General features: G+C 40.6%; 1 protein-coding gene across 1 annotated transcript; it reads left to right on the plus strand.

Moving 5' to 3' along the window:
- The first annotated feature begins 3,588 nt into the window (after positions 1-3,588).
- Positions 3,589-16,415, plus strand: LOC134467213 (high affinity choline transporter 1-like). The gene is made up of 8 exons (XM_063221120.1): positions 3,589-3,766; positions 6,206-6,319; positions 7,525-7,680; positions 12,292-12,440; positions 13,684-13,827; positions 14,247-14,400; positions 14,648-14,862; positions 14,998-16,415. The coding sequence occupies exons 1-8, from the start codon at positions 3,589-3,591 to the stop codon at positions 15,562-15,564; spliced, it is 1,677 nt and encodes a 558-aa protein (XP_063077190.1). The 3' UTR covers positions 15,565-16,415.
- The last annotated feature ends 3,138 nt before the right edge of the window (positions 16,416-19,553 follow it).

The raw sequence follows: 19,553 nt of genomic DNA on the forward strand, positions 1-19,553 counted from the left end.
AAGGACTATTACAGCGTGCCACTGGAGGTATTAAGGGGCTGCACGTCATTCATAAGTGGGAGTGTTGATGTATTGTGTTTGACTGATGTATTTTGTATGCCTATTCTTTACGGCAGTGTTTCTCAACCTTTTTTTAGGCGAGGCACCCTTTCAATTCATGAAAAATTTAAAGGCACCCCAAACCAACAAGCCGTAACATGGCATCGCATCTGATACCACACAAGCTAGAAAAGTAAGACATTTGGAGACGTCACACAACCTACGTTCAAAGTTGCAGCTGACTGGGTGACCTATATTTACTTTATTGTGCGTAAATGGCAGATGAAATGTTGCACTGACTAGCATTAACATATCAATTTAGACAAATACCGGTATGTGTTATATTACATAATTTATTTATCAGCCACGTTTCCACGGCACCCCTAAGGGTGGCCCGCGGCACCCCTGTTGAGAAACACTGCTTTACGGTACCTGTCAGTTCCACACCACAAGGAGGGGGTGTTGATTTGTACGTCAAGTGACGTCAAGTAAAATATTTTCAATATGGTAGCCATAATAAGTCCTTGAGCACATCACCAGTGCAACAAAGCAGGGTAAATTCCCATCTCCTAAATTTGTGTAACTATTTAAAAATGTTCCCCTTTGAACAACTTTCATCTGAGTCCCTCCGCTAGTCTTCTAAAGTGGTATGGCAGCATATGGATATGCATTTTTGAGCCATAGTGATTCCAGAGGAAACTCCTTATGAATCATCTCCTCCTTATCAAGCGTCTCCTGTCACGTTACATGTGATGCAAGTGAATGCTCTGTGTCATTGTCGCTCTCAGACTCGCTCTCTCCACAATGAGCTCCAGAAGAGCAGTTTGTGTTAAATACGAAAGACCGAAGAAGAATTATGTTCACTTTGTAGACATACAAAGTGAACATAATAAGTATTCACTTTTGTCAGATGGAATTATTGCCCTACTGCAGTGGTCTCCAATTATTTCTCTCCAAGTGCCAAATTATGTAGAGCAAGTGAGGCTGTGGGCCAAACCAACGCCCCAACCCAATGGTTAGATATCTGGACAGACAACAGATTTTCGCTTTTCCGTTTTCCCTTTTTGTCAATGTCTATTATGAGACTGCATAAGCATAGCATAAGATCTAACTCTCTGTGAATGCTTTTGAGACAGGGGCGGAGTGGCCCACCTTTTCCCACCGGGAGAATTTTCCCCTTGGCGGCCCTCTTTAAAAAAAAAACAAAAAAAAAACAAAGCGAACAACATGGTTTCTTAACCAAAAAGACAAAAGCCATGAAATCTGCAGTCGTACTACATGTGGACATTAGTGTTGTCAAAATATGGAGTGAAGTGGAGAATTGTAGCCTAGGCCTACACCTTGATGAAATGCACAGCCAGTGGTGTAGTCTACGTAAAACGCAGGTATACGCACCCATTTCAAAATTTCAGGGATTACAGTATACCCACTTAAAATTGATTGATCCATTATTTACAATAGCACAAATATATACAGTAGACTATACACACATCAAAAAAATGCTCAAATATACAGTATACCCACTTCAAAAAGTAGACTACACCACTGGAGAATTCATCACAGTCCAAAGCATTCATAGGCCTACTAGGTTAGGCTACATCACGCTACTGTTCCATGCAAATGTGCACTCCAATGTCATTTTGACAGTTTGAAATTGAAATATCGTTTAAGGAAGACAGGATGAGCATGGGCACAAAGTTTTGAGTGTGGGGATTTTTAGAAGAGTAGGCTTACAAAATAGGTATAGTATAGTAGCCTATAGCTTACAAAAAGTCTGTCTACATTGTGCAATAAACCCACCATGCAGCAAATAAGCCAAACCTAGCTACTTTAAACCACAACCATAAGTCAACAAAATGTATAACCAAACGGTGTAGGCCTACCTTAAAACGCTGTCTTCGTCGCAGCAAATGTCTTTGTTTCTTGCAATCACTCTACTTTAATCCACAGCTTAGCCTACACACCCAGCACTGGTCACATCAGAATCTTGTGTGGTAATTATTTGGTTTCATTTCTTCAGACATAGGCTACATCCTAAATGTACCACATATAAATATATGTATGATAATAATAATATTTCGACTATAAGGAGATATACTGGTAGGTCTAACAAATCAAAACAAAACCCATTGCTTCTGTTAGGTGCAGTTCTCTTCCTTACCACTTGGTGGAGTCTGTTCGTAACCCAAGTCAATAACCACAGAGCAAGTGAATCTGGACTGGAAAGACTGTAAACTGTAACAGTCGTGTGGAAATCGGAAAATAAATCATAATTTATTAATATTTCCATCCTTTGGTAACCAATATACATATCACAGGTTCTTCAGATACTGAAAACGAAACTGTGTTACTAAGATCTTGTAAACGTCCGCGATCTACAGTGTATGAAAATTATCAGTAGAGAAGGGGTGTGGCCAATTTACTGTTTGACACTGTCAGTGAGGTATTGCCGTCTGGTATACGGTAGAAATACTGGCTAGTCAGCTAATAAAGTACAGTGTAGTGGAAAGTGTGAAGTCAGTGGGAAGTCAGTGCTTATAAATACATTCTCCAAAGTTCAGGGCCGGCTAAGAGCGTAGTATGGCCGCATTATTACATTTCACGGTCGCGGCCCACCGGGACAAGTCCCCGATCTCCCGACGGCCACTCCGCGCCTGTTTTGAGATATACGACCCACTGAAGTTTTAGGGATTTAAAATCACACACATTATATTTTCATTTTTGTTCTGACCTCATGGTGGGCCAAATATTTGCCATGCCCGGGCCGAATTTCTTTGGAGACCAAGGCCCTACTGTGTTTGTACCTATTTGTACCTGCTAATAAGAGGCTTCATAATTAATTTGTCTGACTTAGGGCCTTTCCCATTACTAATCTCTACCCCTACCCCTATGCCTTCATCTTGCCCCTCGTGCTTTCACAGGAAGCCGGAAGGTGTAGGGCTTGAAACACAACCCCTATGGATTGAGATACCCCAACAACAAGCACGGAGTGACACTCACAGCTGTCACTAATTCCATGCATTAGGTTGACGTTAATAGCGTTTTTTTAACGTGCGTTTCACTGAAAAAAGGGCCATCACACAATGTTAAACTTAGTACAATGGAATAATTATTACCACTTTAAAACCGCATTGCATTCGCAATGCATTCAGGGAAATCTGTCGTAGCCCTCCTTCGACAGAGTGTGGTGTCGGAAAATCTTCACACGGAGGGATGGAAAGCCCTTCGCCGTACCCCTACCCCTCTGTCTGAACATGAATTGAGATGCCACTACCCCTACACGTGGATGCGCAAAACGGAGGTGAAGGGGAAAGGCGTAGGGCTAAGGGGTGTAATGGGATTTACCCTTAGTTTGTATCATGATAATATAATGATAACACTTTGCTTGTATATTTCAGAAGTAGCATAGCACAAGAGCAGAAGACTTTCAACATTATTCCATGCATCTGCAGGAAGTGCTTGCTAAAAATACAGTGAGCAGAAGTCTTTGTGGAACTCCACAAGCAGAACTTTTCAGTCAGAGTTCTCAATCACTTGGCGGTCCTGACCATGAGCCTAAATGTACCTGGTTTGATCACTCTTCTGGGCTTCTACGCGGTTGTCCTGGCAACAGGAATATGGGCCTCCAGGAGAGCAAAAGCAAAGGTGACCACAGGGACTGTCACCGAGGTGACGTTGCTGGGGGGACGCACCATCGGTATGGCCGTGGGGGTTTTCACCATGACTGGTAAGTAGCCTAGCTCAGAGATGTCAAAAGTAAACTCATGGTGTAAGTACAACACTAGAACATGACATAGCCTATGAACTACAGAACTGCAAATGTAGCACTTATGAGCTGAAGGAACTATAACCACAGACCTTGTGACTAATGATTTGACGCTTTCAATGATGTCATTAATGGATTTAGAGCTGAGTGTCGCAAAGTACTTGCGGCAGGTATAAAGCCTAATTCAGACTTCCCGCCAGTACTTAGCAACTTTTGTCTCTAGAACCACTACTGACATCATTCAAAGTGCCAGACCATTCATAGATCCTTCAGCTCATTTGACACATTTGCAGTTCTGACCCTGACAAGGCATGTATTTTCGAAAGTGTGCCATCTGCTGTTCTGTGTATGTGTGTGTGTGTGTGTGTTTGTGTGTGTGTGTGTGTGTGTGTGGCGCGCGCACGCTCTACTTAACCCTTTGCTAATGTAATTTTTTTTAAAAAGACCCTAACCACACTTGGCATTTGCACCTATCGTTCTGTATATTTCCTCTGCACTTTGTATCTGCAAGTGTTGTATGCTATGATCACGTTCTCCGTTGCAAGTCGTTTTGGATAAAAGCGTCTGCCAAATGAAATGTAATGTAATTACACCACGGCTGCCCAATATCATCTGAGAATTAAGCTTCTGGGTCTTCCCACCACTGCCATTGTTACATATTGTGAAATACTAAGAGAAGGTCATGCCCAGACAAAATATGAGATATACTGTCGGCTACTTGTGCTCTTTTATCATTTATTGTACATTGGTTGGTTTGGCATTACCACTCAAGGTCTTACAATAGTTTGCTGCCAAAAGTGAATGCTGCATTCTCGTACCAACTGAAAGGAAACATATTTCAGTAGTTTATTTCCAATATGTATGCTGACAATTCACAATGCAGCACAAATGTTATCTGTGTCGTTATTTATATTTATATTAATATTCATTATCATGTTTGCTAAATGTACACTTTCCAGCTCGAATAGGGGGATCTCCTTGTCTGACATTCTGAAAGACCAGTAAGACATCTTTGTCCTTTGCATACCGTACCAGTGTTTCCCATACATTGAAGAAACTATGGCGGCCCGCCATAGTTTAAATTCGGCCGCCATAGTTTACGAAAATGTAAAAAAAAAAAAGAAAAAAAAAATTGTTTTTTTTTTTACTTTTTTTTTTTTTTTTTTTAACGATTTCCGTTTTTGTTAAAAACGATTTGAATTACGATTTCCTTCGCATTTTCCTCCTGGAGTAAATACAGAGAAAACCACAAGTGCTTGAAAGACAGAGGGATCAAAAGCCTTGTCAAGTTGTTGTAGTTAACTTGGGTTTGGGAGCAATATAAAAAAAACTTCAGAGAAGGGACAGTTGGGATGAGTTTACTAACACTCCCCAGGCTTTGTTTTACAGTTGTAATGAGTTAGGTGACAGGCCTTCATTGACACAGCAGAGGAGACATCGGGCTGCATATAGAAATGAATGTGCAATGAATGTGAATATAGACATAAATGTGTAATATGTTGTTCAGCCCTTTTAATGGAAGGAATTTTGAAAAACTGGCCCTGTGACCAGCACCCCTCATGTAGAATGTGTACGCCTATGTGTGTGGGGGAAAAGGCATAGCCTACCCTCTTAGACCCTTTTTGTCTATGCGTTACACACAGTGATCTTAAATTCTTATCTCTGCTCCTATTTTGTTTTATTATTGTTTTCATTATATAGACCCCTGCATGAGGGACGAATGAAACTGTGTTGTAAACAGAAATGATTCACTGTACTGCATTTTTTGACAATGACAATGTACTACTATTATACATGTCATGGGTAAAATGGGTAGCCTTATTTCTCAAAATATAAATGGCTGAAATGTAGGCCCAGGCCTATAGTTTCTCCATGCGCCAATGTCATACTGTACTCATTGTTTTGCCGTTTTTCATTTACGCTGTGTGAATACAACTCCGCCCACTCCACTCCCCCCCCCCCCCCCAAAGGCCCGCGTGACAAGACACACACACCCCCCCCCCCCCCCCCCCCCCCCCCCCGAACAAAAAAATCCCTGCTGCCCCCATAGTTTCCAAAATTTCTGTGGGAAACACTGCGTACTTTGATTAGCTGGGGAAGAATCAACTATTTGAACGTACTGCCACAGCTTGTCCACAATCCCCCAATGCTGTGTTAGAAGAAGAAAGGTTAAAATGGGCGGGACAATGAGGTGAATAGCATGTCTAACGTGCGGTTATCTGGCCCTGCCGGCAAGAAACTCTTCAATGTTGACACTCATCACATGCTTTTGTGTCGAATCGTGTAGGCCCCGAAACCTCGTTCTTGAGGCATTTGAGGCAAGTTCCATTAACAGCTAAAAGTATAATTTCCATTCTGTATTCTGTAAGCATCATTTCCATTCTGTATATATTCTCACAGCTACATGGATTGGAGGAGCGTTCGTTCTTGGGAGTGCAGAAACTGTTTATACTCCAGGAAAAGGTCTTGTTTGGACAATGATGCCACTCCAATATTGCACCACATTGATAATAGGTAAGTTTTACCAGTGATATAGAAAAAAAGAAATGGCAATTCATGTTATCATATTATTATTGCTCATGTTATTGTTTGTGTTCATACATTCAAGTTCAAGACGGTTTTATTGTCAATTTCTTTACATGCGTGGGTCTTACAAAGAATTTGAAATTACGTTTCTTACTTTCCCATGCGGACCTAGACATACACATATTAATATACATATATACAGGGGTTGGACAAAATAATGGAAACACTTGTCATTTCAGTGTGGGAAGTTTCATGGCTCCAGTTGACCAGCCTGTCGACCAATTAAAAGACTGGCTGTCTCGGTCAAAGATGCAACAGTTACACGCGCACCAAGAATTTCTCCTTTTTGAACTCTGACACGTCACCCATAATGTTGTGTGCATTGCAAATTTTTGAGCAACACTGTGCTCTAACCCTACTAATTGAACCTTCACACTCCACCTTACTGGTCCAATGTGCAATGAATGAAGATTGGCCAACAGGCTGGTCCACATGAGCCATGAAACTTCCCACACTAAACTGACAGGTCGTTTCCATTATTTTGTCCAACCTCTGTATATCACGACAGTAGATGTCTTTGTTCAACATGTTGACATCATATGGCAGTCGTTGCGCGTCACCATGCTGGTACAGGGTCCCTTTATTTTCAACACTGTCAGCAAAGATGTTTTACGGCCACCTGCTGGAGGATTTGTAATGACTTGTCAGCAAATGATGTTCATACAAGCAACGTCACTCCCAAATAAAGATGTCAAATAAAGACTTTTATTCCAATGGATGGACAATGTCAATCAAATTGGGACATTTAGTCCCATACATAGACATAGTCAACACAATATCTAGTGGCCTATAGCTATGACCGTTCTTCTAATCTTGCACATGCCAACCTCATTATACAGTATATCAATTCAACCATTCCATTAACGGTCCAACCTTCATACATTTTTTATGAATCTTGTTACATTATTTTATCCCTTTATTTATTTGTCATTGACTAAACGTATAAATCGGCTTAAACCAAAAAGCTTCCACAACATGAAGAGACGTCAAGGTCCAACAACAATCCTTCAAAGTCAGTGTGGAGAACCTCACATTTCAGGACCTAATTGTGACTTTTGTCTTCGACAAATGACTCTTGTCTTTCCTTTATTTGTATTTATTTTTTTGTATAATTGTATGTATTTATTTTGCAGCTGGTTTGGTCTTCGCTAAACCTATGAGGGAGAGGAAGTATGTGACTATGATGGATCCTTTTCAGATCAAATATGGCGAAGTGGTGGCTACTTTGATGATCATCCCAAACATCGCTACGGAAATTATTTATTTTGGTTGCGTACTTTTGGCACTGGGTAATAAGAAGGATTCATTAGTCCTGACTGTATTTTCTGTCAATACATGGCCCTTGTTATAAATGTTCTGTCACCAGAATGGCAATGGCCAAATCACAATGTGTAACTGAAGGCTCTCTGTAATGTAGCAGTGTAGTACTATGGTAGTAAAGTCTTTTCAGCGCACATTACAGCATTCCACTGGCAGAACAGTGTTCATTGTTAAGCTACGCAAAATGTTCATTGTATGTAAACTGTCCTGAAAATGCTGTACAGCACAATGATTAATAATTATTAATAATGACAATAATGACAAAAGGCAAATACCATATTGCTGAAAACCTAAAGGCCTGTATTTTGATTGCACTATGTGCATTTGTGACATTTAAAAGTTGCCTTGTGTTATGTCAATGTACTATGCCTACACCACTTGGGGTAACACTTCCAAATAAGGGGCCATAATTAACAGTAAAGTAGCTACAACCTAATTGAATACCAGCGGTGCTCACGGAATTATGTTGTAGAATACCAGCGTTCTAAGCCCTTTTTTGACGTTTTTTGTAGACTCACAGCGTATTATGTGATAGGGCCACTGAAATATGTTATGACTCGTTTGAAAGTGGAGACGCTGCCCTCTTAGTTGGTGAAAACCGTGTGTCTCTACGAGCTTTTATTGCCGAGCAAACCCACGCTAAACCGAAGCAGGTATCCATGGAATTCAGCTACAATCGGAGGTTTGAGTGAAGGGTGCGTTTCTTCAGAATGTGACGAGTTTGAAAGGGGACGAGTTGGTTTTAATCACAATTTGGTGCAAGGTTAGCTCTGACACGCATCTTCCTGCTCGTCAAGACACACCTCCTGCTCTGTCCCACTACGACATCGGCAATCAATGCCCTTCGAAATCCCCGTTTTTCACACAGACTGAACACAAACTCTTTGCACACATGCAGAGGGTGAGACATTTGCTAAAATAGCTCCCGATGACTCCCGAAATAATAGCCCAACATTGACAACAAATCCAAATGATATGATGCTTAGATGTAGCCCATCCGATCCATATGATATGTAGCCATCTATGCTAGCTTCTGGCTTCTCACATACAGGCAGACACAGAAAGTTCAACATGGGGGCGAATAATCAAATAAACTTATCTGGTTGGCGATCAAACTTCCAAATCGGAGCACATTACTCCAATCACAGCTCGAGTGCCATTTGGATCCAAGGATCTGGTAAAGCTCTAGGTAGCAAGTCCAGAAAGTTCAAGATACTCCAGGCACGATATACAATGGTCTCTGTGTTTACCTATTGTGTGAAGTCAGACACAACACAAACTACAGCGTGGGCACCGACCGTACTAGGGAAACAACAACATAGCACGATTCACCATCCTGCAGGCTACTCACATTGGGTTGCTACAGCCCTTCCTGTAGCTACCATACCACAAGTGAAGGGGTACAGAGAGAGTAAAAGAGCACCATTGCTGGATCATTTAGCGACGAAATCAAATGCAGAGCCGTAGCATCAATGCAGGCAGCGCGATCATTAGGAGCCTATTACAGATAGTCTACGGTAGGCGACATGGGTTGGCATCCAGACATCTTGGTAAGATAAATTAAAATGTCCAAATCATAACACAAACTTTTGACTGCAAATGTTGTCATTTATGTCCATCACAGAGCTCCCAAAATCACATATATTGTCCATTGAAGGGTGTAGATTCAAAATATGATATTTAAATGCAAAAACGTATTTTTACGTTTTGGTATACAGCGCATGGGCGTGAAAAACGTATTATTGCGTCGTCGGTACTCAATGTGTTAAGTAAGGGTTAATAATCATTACTTAATGCCAAATTAGACACATATTAATTGTTATTAAAGCATATGTTGAACATTATTAAGCAGTTACTTAACTCTTAGATAACTATTACCTTGTGTTACAAGTTAATAGCATATTATCATTTAACTAATAGATAAGTAAGGGCACAGTTAATAGTTAAGTAGCTATCAGGTCATACTTAACTAAGGACCAAAATTAACACTTACTTAATACAAAAGTAAGGCATAACTAATGGATAAATAATACATAAATATTGGGGTTTGGGACCCTTATATTAGAGTTGGCTGAGGATAACTAATGGTTAATTAAGTATGGAATAGCGGCCGACGAGGTGTCCCGATATCAAGGGAAATAATGGACGAGGCGGAGCGTTCTAAACAGCCCGACGGCGCAGCCGAAGGGCTGTTCGCTTCGCCAAGTCCATTTTCCCTTGATATCAGGACACCTCGAAGGCTGCTATTCCGCTTATCACCTGGTTACCAGCATTTAAGTATTAATTTATTAATATGTTGATCTAAGGCTTCGTGAGAAAGTAGATTCACCACTGCGCTTGGTACGTTGCTATGGGCACCACTTCCTAATCTCGTGAGACGCACCTCTATCGGAGGAAGCGCACAGAATGTTGGGGTGACTTGACAACCAAATGCGATAGAATTGACGACTGGGTTTTTGACTTGACAACCAGATGCGATAGAATTAGTAACAGGGTCTTGACTAGACAACCAGATGCGATAGAACTAACGACGCGGTCTTGGCAAGACAACCAGATGCGATAGAACTAGTAACGGCACTTCGCCAGAAAGTTAGAAAAGAAGCAACTTGGACGCTCGCACGCCCGCATGACATCATAGGTGTCCTGCTACCGGGGAATAAAGGACACCTGCTCAGCCAATCAGAAGACGTTCCGTCTGCTCACTGGGTGATAATAGATAGATATTGGTGTTTGGGACCCTTATATTAGAGTTGGCTGAGCATTCCTAATAGTTAAGTAATGAATCTACTGTGACATCTAGTTTTCACTCATTCAAATCACTGTAATAGTGGCAACAGGAGCCATTATATAGCAAGGATTGGACGTACACTTCTCAATGATGGTGGGGTGATGAGATGTAAGTTTTTCATATACCACTTATTAGTTTTAATGTTAAAAACCCTACAACAAATGCAGAACATTATGAAGAGAAGTAGTATTTAAGCGAAACTAAACCATTCCTTTGTGATAATTTAGTTAATGTTCGAGAATATTAGCTCCAAGAACTGCAGTGCATGATGGGTACGCAATCTACAGACAACAATTTTTCGGTATTATTTATTCATTAGATATGCCTTGCTAGGTCCTTAATTAAGTATGACCTAATAGCTACTTAACTATTAACTGTACCCTTACTTATCAATTAGTTAAATAATTATATGCTATGAACTTGTGACACATGGTAGTTATCTAATAGTTAAGTAACAGCTTACCAATGTTTAACATATGCATTAATAACAATTAATATATGTCTAATGTGGCGTTAAGTAGTGATTATTAACCCTTACTAAAGTATTAGGTGATAGCTAATTTGCTGTTAATTATGCCCCCTAAATTAACACTTACTTAATACAAAAGCAAGGCATATCTAATGAATAAATAATACTGGAATATTGTTGTCTCTAGATTGCATACCCATCATGCACTGCACTTCTAGGAGCTAATATTCTCAAACATTAACTTAATTATCACAAAGGAATGGTTTAGTTTCGCTTCAAAACTATTACTCTTCATAATGTTCTGCATTTATTGTAGGGTTTTTACCATTAAAACTAATAAGTGGTATATGAAAAAAGTACATCTCATCACACCACCATCATTGAGAAGTGTACGTCCAATCCTTGCTATATAATGGCTCCTGTTGCCACTATTACAGTGATTTGAACGAGTGAAAACTAGATGTCACAGAAGATTCATTACTTAACTGTTAGGTATGCTTAGCCAACTCTATTATAAGGGTCCCAAACACCAATATCTATCGATTAATTAACCATTAGTTATCCGCAGCCAACTCTAATATAAGGGTCCCAAACACCAATATCTATCTATTAATTAACCATTAGATATCCTCAGCCAACTCTATTATAAGGGTCCCAAACCCCCATATTTATGTATTATTTATCCATTAGTTATGCCTTACGTTTGTATTAAGTAAGTGTTAATTTTGGTCCTTAGTTAAGTATGACCTGATGGCTACTTAACTATTAACTGTGCCCTTACTTATCTATTAGTTAAATGATAATATGCTATTAACTTGTAACACAAGGTAATAGTTATCTAAGAGTTAAGTAACTGCTTACTAATGTTCAACATATGCATTAATAACAATTGATATATGTCTAATGTAGCATTAAGTAATGATTATTAACCCTTAATTAAGTATTAGGTTGTAGCTACTTTACTGTTAATTATGGCCCCTTATTTGGAAGTGTTACCCCACTTGATGTCAAATGTGCAGTATGTGTTTGGTATCTAACCAGCTTCTCAACTACCATCTGGAAATACTCCATATGGGTACTGTAGGTTTGGGAGTTGTTGTTTTAAAAAAAAAAAAAAAAATCCTTGCATTGACTGGGGAAATACTTGTCTGACTGATTTTTAATGAGGTGCTACTTTAACCACTCACAGATTCGAAAAAAAATGAATTGCTATTACAGAGTTCATGTCAATGAGTGAGCCCATGTGAAAGGCCATTGTTGCTGCAACAAGTGTAGCGCCTCACTTATTTGTTGAATTATTTTTTTGTCTGGATTATTTTCCAGGGGGAACGATAAGCTCCATTCTCAATTTGCCATTCGTCTACTCTGTGGTCATATCTGCAGCAGTAACGATCATCTACACTCTCCTTGGAGGTTTCTACTCTGTGGCCTACACTGATGTCATTCAGTTGGTCTTTATTTTTGCCGCATTGGTAAGTACATTTAGTGCATGTTCAGTGCAGTGGGGAGGTCAAAAAAAGATCTTCCATCCCTCATTCACCACTTTCTACTTGATACATAACATAATAATAATAATAATAATAATAATAATAATAATAATACATTTTATTTAGCGCCTTTCAAAATACCCAAGGACACTTTACAAACAAAAACAAATACATAACAATAGGGAAAGTATAACAAAGCTTCAGTGAATTAACAATAGGAGAGTAATGAGAGTAATTCAAATGCAAAAATAAAATAAAGAAAAAAAAGTACAATAAAAATAAATGTTTTAAAATAACAAAAATAAGTAGAATGAAAATTGAAAATAAAATAAAAATGAGGGGGGAAAAAAGATAAAATATGTAAAAATAGAAAATAAAGTGATTAAAATGAAGTGGAAGTGCCAATGTGAAATTTAAAAGTAGAAGTGAAAAGGTGTGTCTTCAGCTGAGTTTTGAAAGTGGACAGTGTAGAACACTGTCGAAGTGAGAGTGGGAGAGCATTCCAGAGTTTGGGGCCAACAACACTAAATGCCCTGTCGCCCATGGTGCGCAAGTGTGTGGAGGGAACTGTAAGGAAGAGTGAGTCAGTGGAGCGTAGTGTGCGGGTGGGATTGTATGGGGTGAGGAGACTTGTGATGTAGGAGGGTGCAAGGTTGTGCTGGGCCTTGTATACGAGGAGGAGAATTTTGAAATGGATACGTGAATGGATAGGAAGCCAGTGTAATTGATAGAGGATAGGAGTAATGTGATGCCAGGGTCTGGTGTGTGTAAGTAATCTAGCTGCTGAGTTTTGAATGTATTGAAGACGGTTAATCAATTTAGTAGGGAGACCAGTGAGTAGGGCATTGCAATAATCTAATCTGGAGGTTACGAAAGCGTGAATGAGGGTCTCAGCAGAGGTAGGGGTAAGAGAAGGGCGGAGTCTGGAGATGGTTTTAAGGTGGAAAAACGCAGTTTTGGTGAGGTGTTTGATATGGGATTCAAAGGAGAGAGAAGAGTCGATGATGACGCCCAGATTTTTTACTTCAGAGGAAGTGGAGGTAAAATAATCAGGGATAGAGAACTGAGAAAGGTTTATCTTTTTAAGTGAAGATGGGGTGGCGATGATGATGGCTTCAGTTTTGCTTTGATTAAGTTTAAGAAAATTTTACATAAGGACAATTTGGGCTTCATTGAATTGCAAGAATGAAAATTAGAAGCATTGACTGTCATGTTTTATGTCCTGCAGTGGCTGCTTGTACCATTCATCTTTCTGAACCCCATCCCACTTGACATCAGCGCCACAGCCTTCAATCACACCTACCAGCCACCTTGGATTGGAGAAGTACAGACACAGGACATTGGAAAATGGCTGGATGAATTTCTTGTGGTGGTACATAGAGAGTGTGTTGATTAGAGTATACCTTTTAGAATGAACTAAGTCTAGAAAAACAGGATGTACTGGCTAAAACTGAGTCAGAAATCCAAGGTTCAAATCACAAGCTATGTTCTCTCAGGGTGATTAGCGAAATTATCTCACTATGGGAGATGTACATAGCAACCCTGAGAGGTCAAGCAAACCAGAGGTGTGTCGCACCATGAGTTGGTCGAGCCTGGACACTTTGTCAGATAACCTCGTGGATAGGATGCTGTCCCTGTTTGGACAACACAGTTCTGCAGCCAGTTAGATTAATAAATAAATGTCAGAGCTTTGCATGTTAATTATACAAATAATATATTATTGTTGGTGACATAGTCCATTTTAATTTCAAAGAGTTACTGTAACAGTGTGTTAATATATTTTTTGGTCAGAGCCTTGGAGGACTAGCATCACAGTGCATTCATCAGAGAATCCTGTCCTCCTCATCAGCAGCGAGAGCACAGGTCACATGCTTTGTTGCAGCTGTGATGACTGTCATCCTGGGAGTTCCATCCATTCTAATTGGAGCAGTTGCAGCATCCACAGGTGTCCACTGCTCGTCTGTTGCTAGCTAGCTACACATGATTCTGAGGTTGCATTCAAAGCGGAAGGCAGCAGTTTGATGACTAACTCTCTGAATTGACATTTGTCTAATTTGATATGACTTGGGTCATAAAGGAATCTTCTAAAACATTCATTTCAAATGGCACTAACTTGTGTGCTGCATCATCAAGAGTAATTAAAAGTTTGCTCTTGGATTTTGACACCTAATTATTTGTTTGTTATCCCCCAGACTGGAATCAAACAGACTATGGTGCCCCTTCTCCATACGATCGTGGAGAAGCCTATGGGATCCTGCCCATCTGTCTGCAGTATCTCACCCCTCAATTTGTCTCCGTCATTGGGATCGCCGCTGTGGCTGCAGCAGTGATGTCCTCAGCAGACTCTATGCTCATCTCCGCCACGTCAATGTTCAGCTCCAACATCTACAAGAACATCAGAAAACAGGTTTTGTACAGATTACATTACATTACATTACGCTTAGCTGAAGCTTTTATCGAAAGCAAGTTACAGTTATTTTCTTAAGTACAGCATAATGGTTACAGGCCCTGTGGAACTAAAATACACTCCTATCACTCACAGGCCTCAGACCGAGAGATGCAGTGGGTGATCCGCATCTCTATTGTTGTGGTTGGTGTGGTCGGCACAGCTCTGCCCTTCCTAACCAACAGCATCATAGGGCTTCTCATCCTGGGGTGCGACGTTGGATACTGCGTGATCCTCCCCCATCTGGTCTGTGTCGTCTTTTGCCCCGTCGCCAACGGTTATGGGGGCGCCATGGGGTATTTCCTGGGTATCCTGCTGAGGTGTTTGTGTGGAGAGCCCACCATTGGAGTCCCAGCGGCCATCCATTTTCCGGGTGGTGAAACAGTCGATGGTGTTTACATCCAGAGAGCACCTGTCCGGACAGTAGCCATGCTTGTCACGCTGATCTGCGTCCTGTTTTTCTCGTACATCTTTGAGCAACTATTCCACCGTGATGTACTTCCTAAGCGATGGGACATCCTTAAGGTCAGCCATGCGATCACTCCACCACCGAGGATGGAACAAGCGAGCAGTGACGCCGATGGACAAATGGAGACAATGATGTCAGCATCTGACACAGGCCATTTGGAGTGGCCGCAAGTAGAAGAAAGCACAAAGCTGTAGGATACTGACAATGGAGCAGAATATTGGAGTGCCGACTGTGGACTGTGTGTTTCCCCGTATGATTCCTTCTCTGTATTTGTGCATATGTGTGTGAGCAGGGCCGGATTAACATGGTCTGGGGCCCCTAGGCTACAGGTTGCTGTAGGCCCCCCCTGAAAGCATATTTCCCGACAAATGTACATAGGCTTAATTCCTAGATCATAATTATGACACTGTCTAACATGTCTACCAACTGCACTCAAGACAACAGAAGAATGTTTCAATATTGTATTTTGTCACAATTGAGCAAATTTTCACTTTTATTCGATCCGGGCCCCCTGGCAGGTGGGGACCCCTAGGCTACAGCCATATCTAGCCTGTGTGTTAATCCAGCCCTGTGTGTGAGTGTGTGTATGCATTGTTTGTGAATGTTGTTTCCCACTCCCTCGTGTGTCAATCGTGTTTGGGATGGGTTTTGATTGGGGGGAGGTGTCGGGGCAGGAATAATTAAGGGATTAGATAATTAAAGAATGCTCAAGCAAGAGGGTTTTTTTTTTGATGTTACTAGATCTGGTCATATTTGTATATCTCGTCATGGAGAAACTGGATAAAATATGATTGGGGCGCCAGAACTCAAACTCACCTAGGGCACCAAATAAGCCAGAACCGGCCCTGCGACAATGGAAGCAGGTCATTTCAACCTGGGCACAGGTGCACTTGATTTCACAATTGACCCTAAGCCATCTGGGCTGAGCAGTGCCTCACTGTAGAATAGGCACCCTTATTCCACATCTGTTTTCACACTGTTGAGGGTTTGTTCACACAGTGTGTCGGCAGCTTATAAACATTGTATTCTGGCATTTACTACTTACTAATAAATTGAAATATAGGCTTACTGAGCCTTACTAAGGTTATATTGGTAACACTTTACTTGACGCCGTGTCATAAGCATGTCATTACAGTGTCATAATAGTGTCATGACACAGTCATAGATATGTCATAAACATTATGTCCATGTCATTAACATTTTATGACGGCTGGCCTTAAGTGACATTCGGTTATGGCAAAGACAACCTTGTTGTAACCAAATGTCACTTATGGCCAACAGTCATAAAATGTTTATGACATGGACGTAATGTTTATGACACATGCATAATACTATTATGACACTGTAATGACATGCTGATGACACCGGCGTCAAGTAAAGTGTTACCGTTATATTAGTAATTAATCCCTTTTTGTGCATGAACAAGACATTTGCGAATGCCTAACAAATGTTTGATTTTGCTTAGTACACGCCTTACAAGTTACTTATACAGGCATTAACATTGTATGTGTTAGTGCTTATAGATGTAACGCTAAAATTAAGTGTTAGCAAAGTTTTATTCAATATCTGGCAAAAGCACAAGTCATGCCGAAGCATGCTAAAAAAAAACATGAAAACTATGCTTTGCTATGGTCAATTTTTGTAAGGGTTCAAATCTGCACAAATATGTAGACGAGCTGTGATAAATACATTATGCCTGTGTGCAGCACCAGCAGTGTTGAGGAAAGAAATACAGTAAGACGTTCAAATCTCCGTTTATCTCTTTTTACATACAAACGCAAAACCAGAGTTTTCTTTTTTTTAATTATTTGTATTTTTCACAGACAGCAATAAACATTACACATCTTCATTTAAATCTCAATTCACAATTCAGTATCTGTTGTTTTTGTGACGGTAAAGGGGCGTAGTAGCAGTTGTCTCGGGGGCACTCCAATGTCTGTTCGAGCTGTGACGGTTCGTTCAGCCGTGTGGGCTCAGTGCTTAAAATCCCCGGCCTCACACCGTCTGAAGACGTTTGGGTCTACAATTTAGTGGGGTGTGGGTTTAGAAGGGCGTTGAGATTTTGTAGCGTTTAATTGTTTTGTATTTTATTTTCTTGTTAAAGCGATGGTTCGGAGTAGAATCACCCTAATGCCATTTGAACCGTGACACCCATCCACCTTTACACCCGAAGTGTTTTCTGCCGCAGGCTTACATCAACAGAGTTGCCGTGTTATTCGATGTTTATTCCGGATAGCTTGACTCAAGCGCATATGGATCCTGGGCACCGTCTCCAAACTTTCCCCACAAAAATAACATGTCATGACACCAAACTTCTACAGTATAACAAATGTGGTTTGTACTCACAAAAAGATGAATTTGAAACTTTGTACATAGTCCAGGAGTTTATTAGTAACAACACACGAGACGATTAGCTTTTCTGCTGCTAAACATCCGCCGACGTCACTTCCTCCAGCTGGGACTTTCTTTATTGTAAGGTTTGTGTTTTAGTCCACAGCCAGGATATATGCACGAGTGTGACATCGTCTTCTATTTATTAAACGTGGTAAAATTTAAATCCAAAGTGGTTAATTTCTAGTTGTAGCGCAAGCTGTCTTTTTGAGTTTTCCGCCTTCCGGACTCACGTGTATTTGTTTCCATCAACAACGTCCCAGCTGGAGGAAGTGACGTCGACGGATGTTTAGCAGCAGAAAAGCTAATCGTCTCTTGTGTTGTTACTAATAAACTCCTGGACTATGTACAAAGTTTCAAATTCATCTTTTTGTGAGTACAAACCACATTTGTTATACTGTAGAAGTTTGGTGTCATGACATGTTATTTTTGTGGGGAAAGTTTGGAGACGGTGCCCAGGATCCATATGCGCTTGAGTCAAGCTATCCGGAATAAACATCGAATAACACGGCAACTCTGTTGATGTAAGCCTGCGGCAGAAAACACTTCGGGTGTAAAAGTGGATGGGTGTCACGGTTCAAATGGCATTAGGGTGATTCTACTCCGAACCATCGCTTTAACTTCTTTAGTGCTGCGCAATTTTGTCTGATATACTTTGTGCCATGGCTGCTGATTTTGCACAGGTTCCGCCAACTCTCGCGTCTTTTGGGTGTTACTTGCTGTGGACGGGGATCAGTGAGATGTAATAGACGTCCAAATAAGATACAACAACAAAGAAGAACATTTCAAAATGAATTGTACTGAGGGACAATATGAGTGTCCAGGTATAAAACCATCACAGAGAGGCTGAGTCAAAGATGCAGAGAGGAATAATTACCATAGTTATTACATGCATTTTTGAATTCCCTTTGATTTACCATGATTGAGTGTATATAAGACATATTTTTGTCATTAAAATCATTGTATAGGTTCATGACATCATGAAATATATATCCGCTGTAGTCTCACTCTAGCACTCCAAGAATTACAGCTATTGAAAATTGACCATATTAAGAATGCTTAATGTGTGCAAATGATAGAGGGGTTTAACATTCTCCTATGCACCCGAGCTCACTTGAAATAGACCCAGAAGACATGGGAAACTGTCCTTTACTTACAGAAGTTGCAGAAGTCAATTCTTTTTGAAAGTAATAGAGTCTTGCACATCCTGTGCTACAGTGAAAATGGACCATCCAACTTGTGTTAGCGCTAACTTCAAAAGTCAGCCTCCATGATGGCATGGGGGTGCAGTAGTGCATTGGTTAAGTTGTTCTCACTCATCTGTAGAGTTAAATACAGTGCTGAATTATATATATGGGGTTTAAACAGCATGAGAAGGCACTAAACTAAACTTGCAATCACACTGATACCCCAACCACAGATGGTGCAAAGATGTGCTCTTCTTGCAGACTCCCTACCCCAACTGCAAAATATTCTCATTAACAACTTGGACGCGCATAGAATCTTCAGGTGGAAGGTGTAGGTTTACGCTCGATTGACCACAGCTATCAGTCAATCAGAATCGAGAACCGGACCACACAGTGTTAGATTAAGTGTATATATTTTTTAAAAGAACACGGGTCTGATTTAACAATATAATGCACAGTTGGAACATAGTTGTCCACTCCTCCTCTGTAGATGCAAGAAAAAAAATTTTCAACCTATGGGTCGGGACCCAACTTGTGGGTCGCCAAAGATCCACAGAGGGTCGCGAAGCCCTCTTGATTTTAAGGGGTTTAATTTTAAATACCAT

The sequence above is a fragment of the Engraulis encrasicolus genome, chromosome 17 (assembly GCF_034702125.1).
Source record: "Engraulis encrasicolus isolate BLACKSEA-1 chromosome 17, IST_EnEncr_1.0, whole genome shotgun sequence".
NCBI lineage: Eukaryota > Metazoa > Chordata > Actinopteri > Clupeiformes > Engraulidae > Engraulis > Engraulis encrasicolus.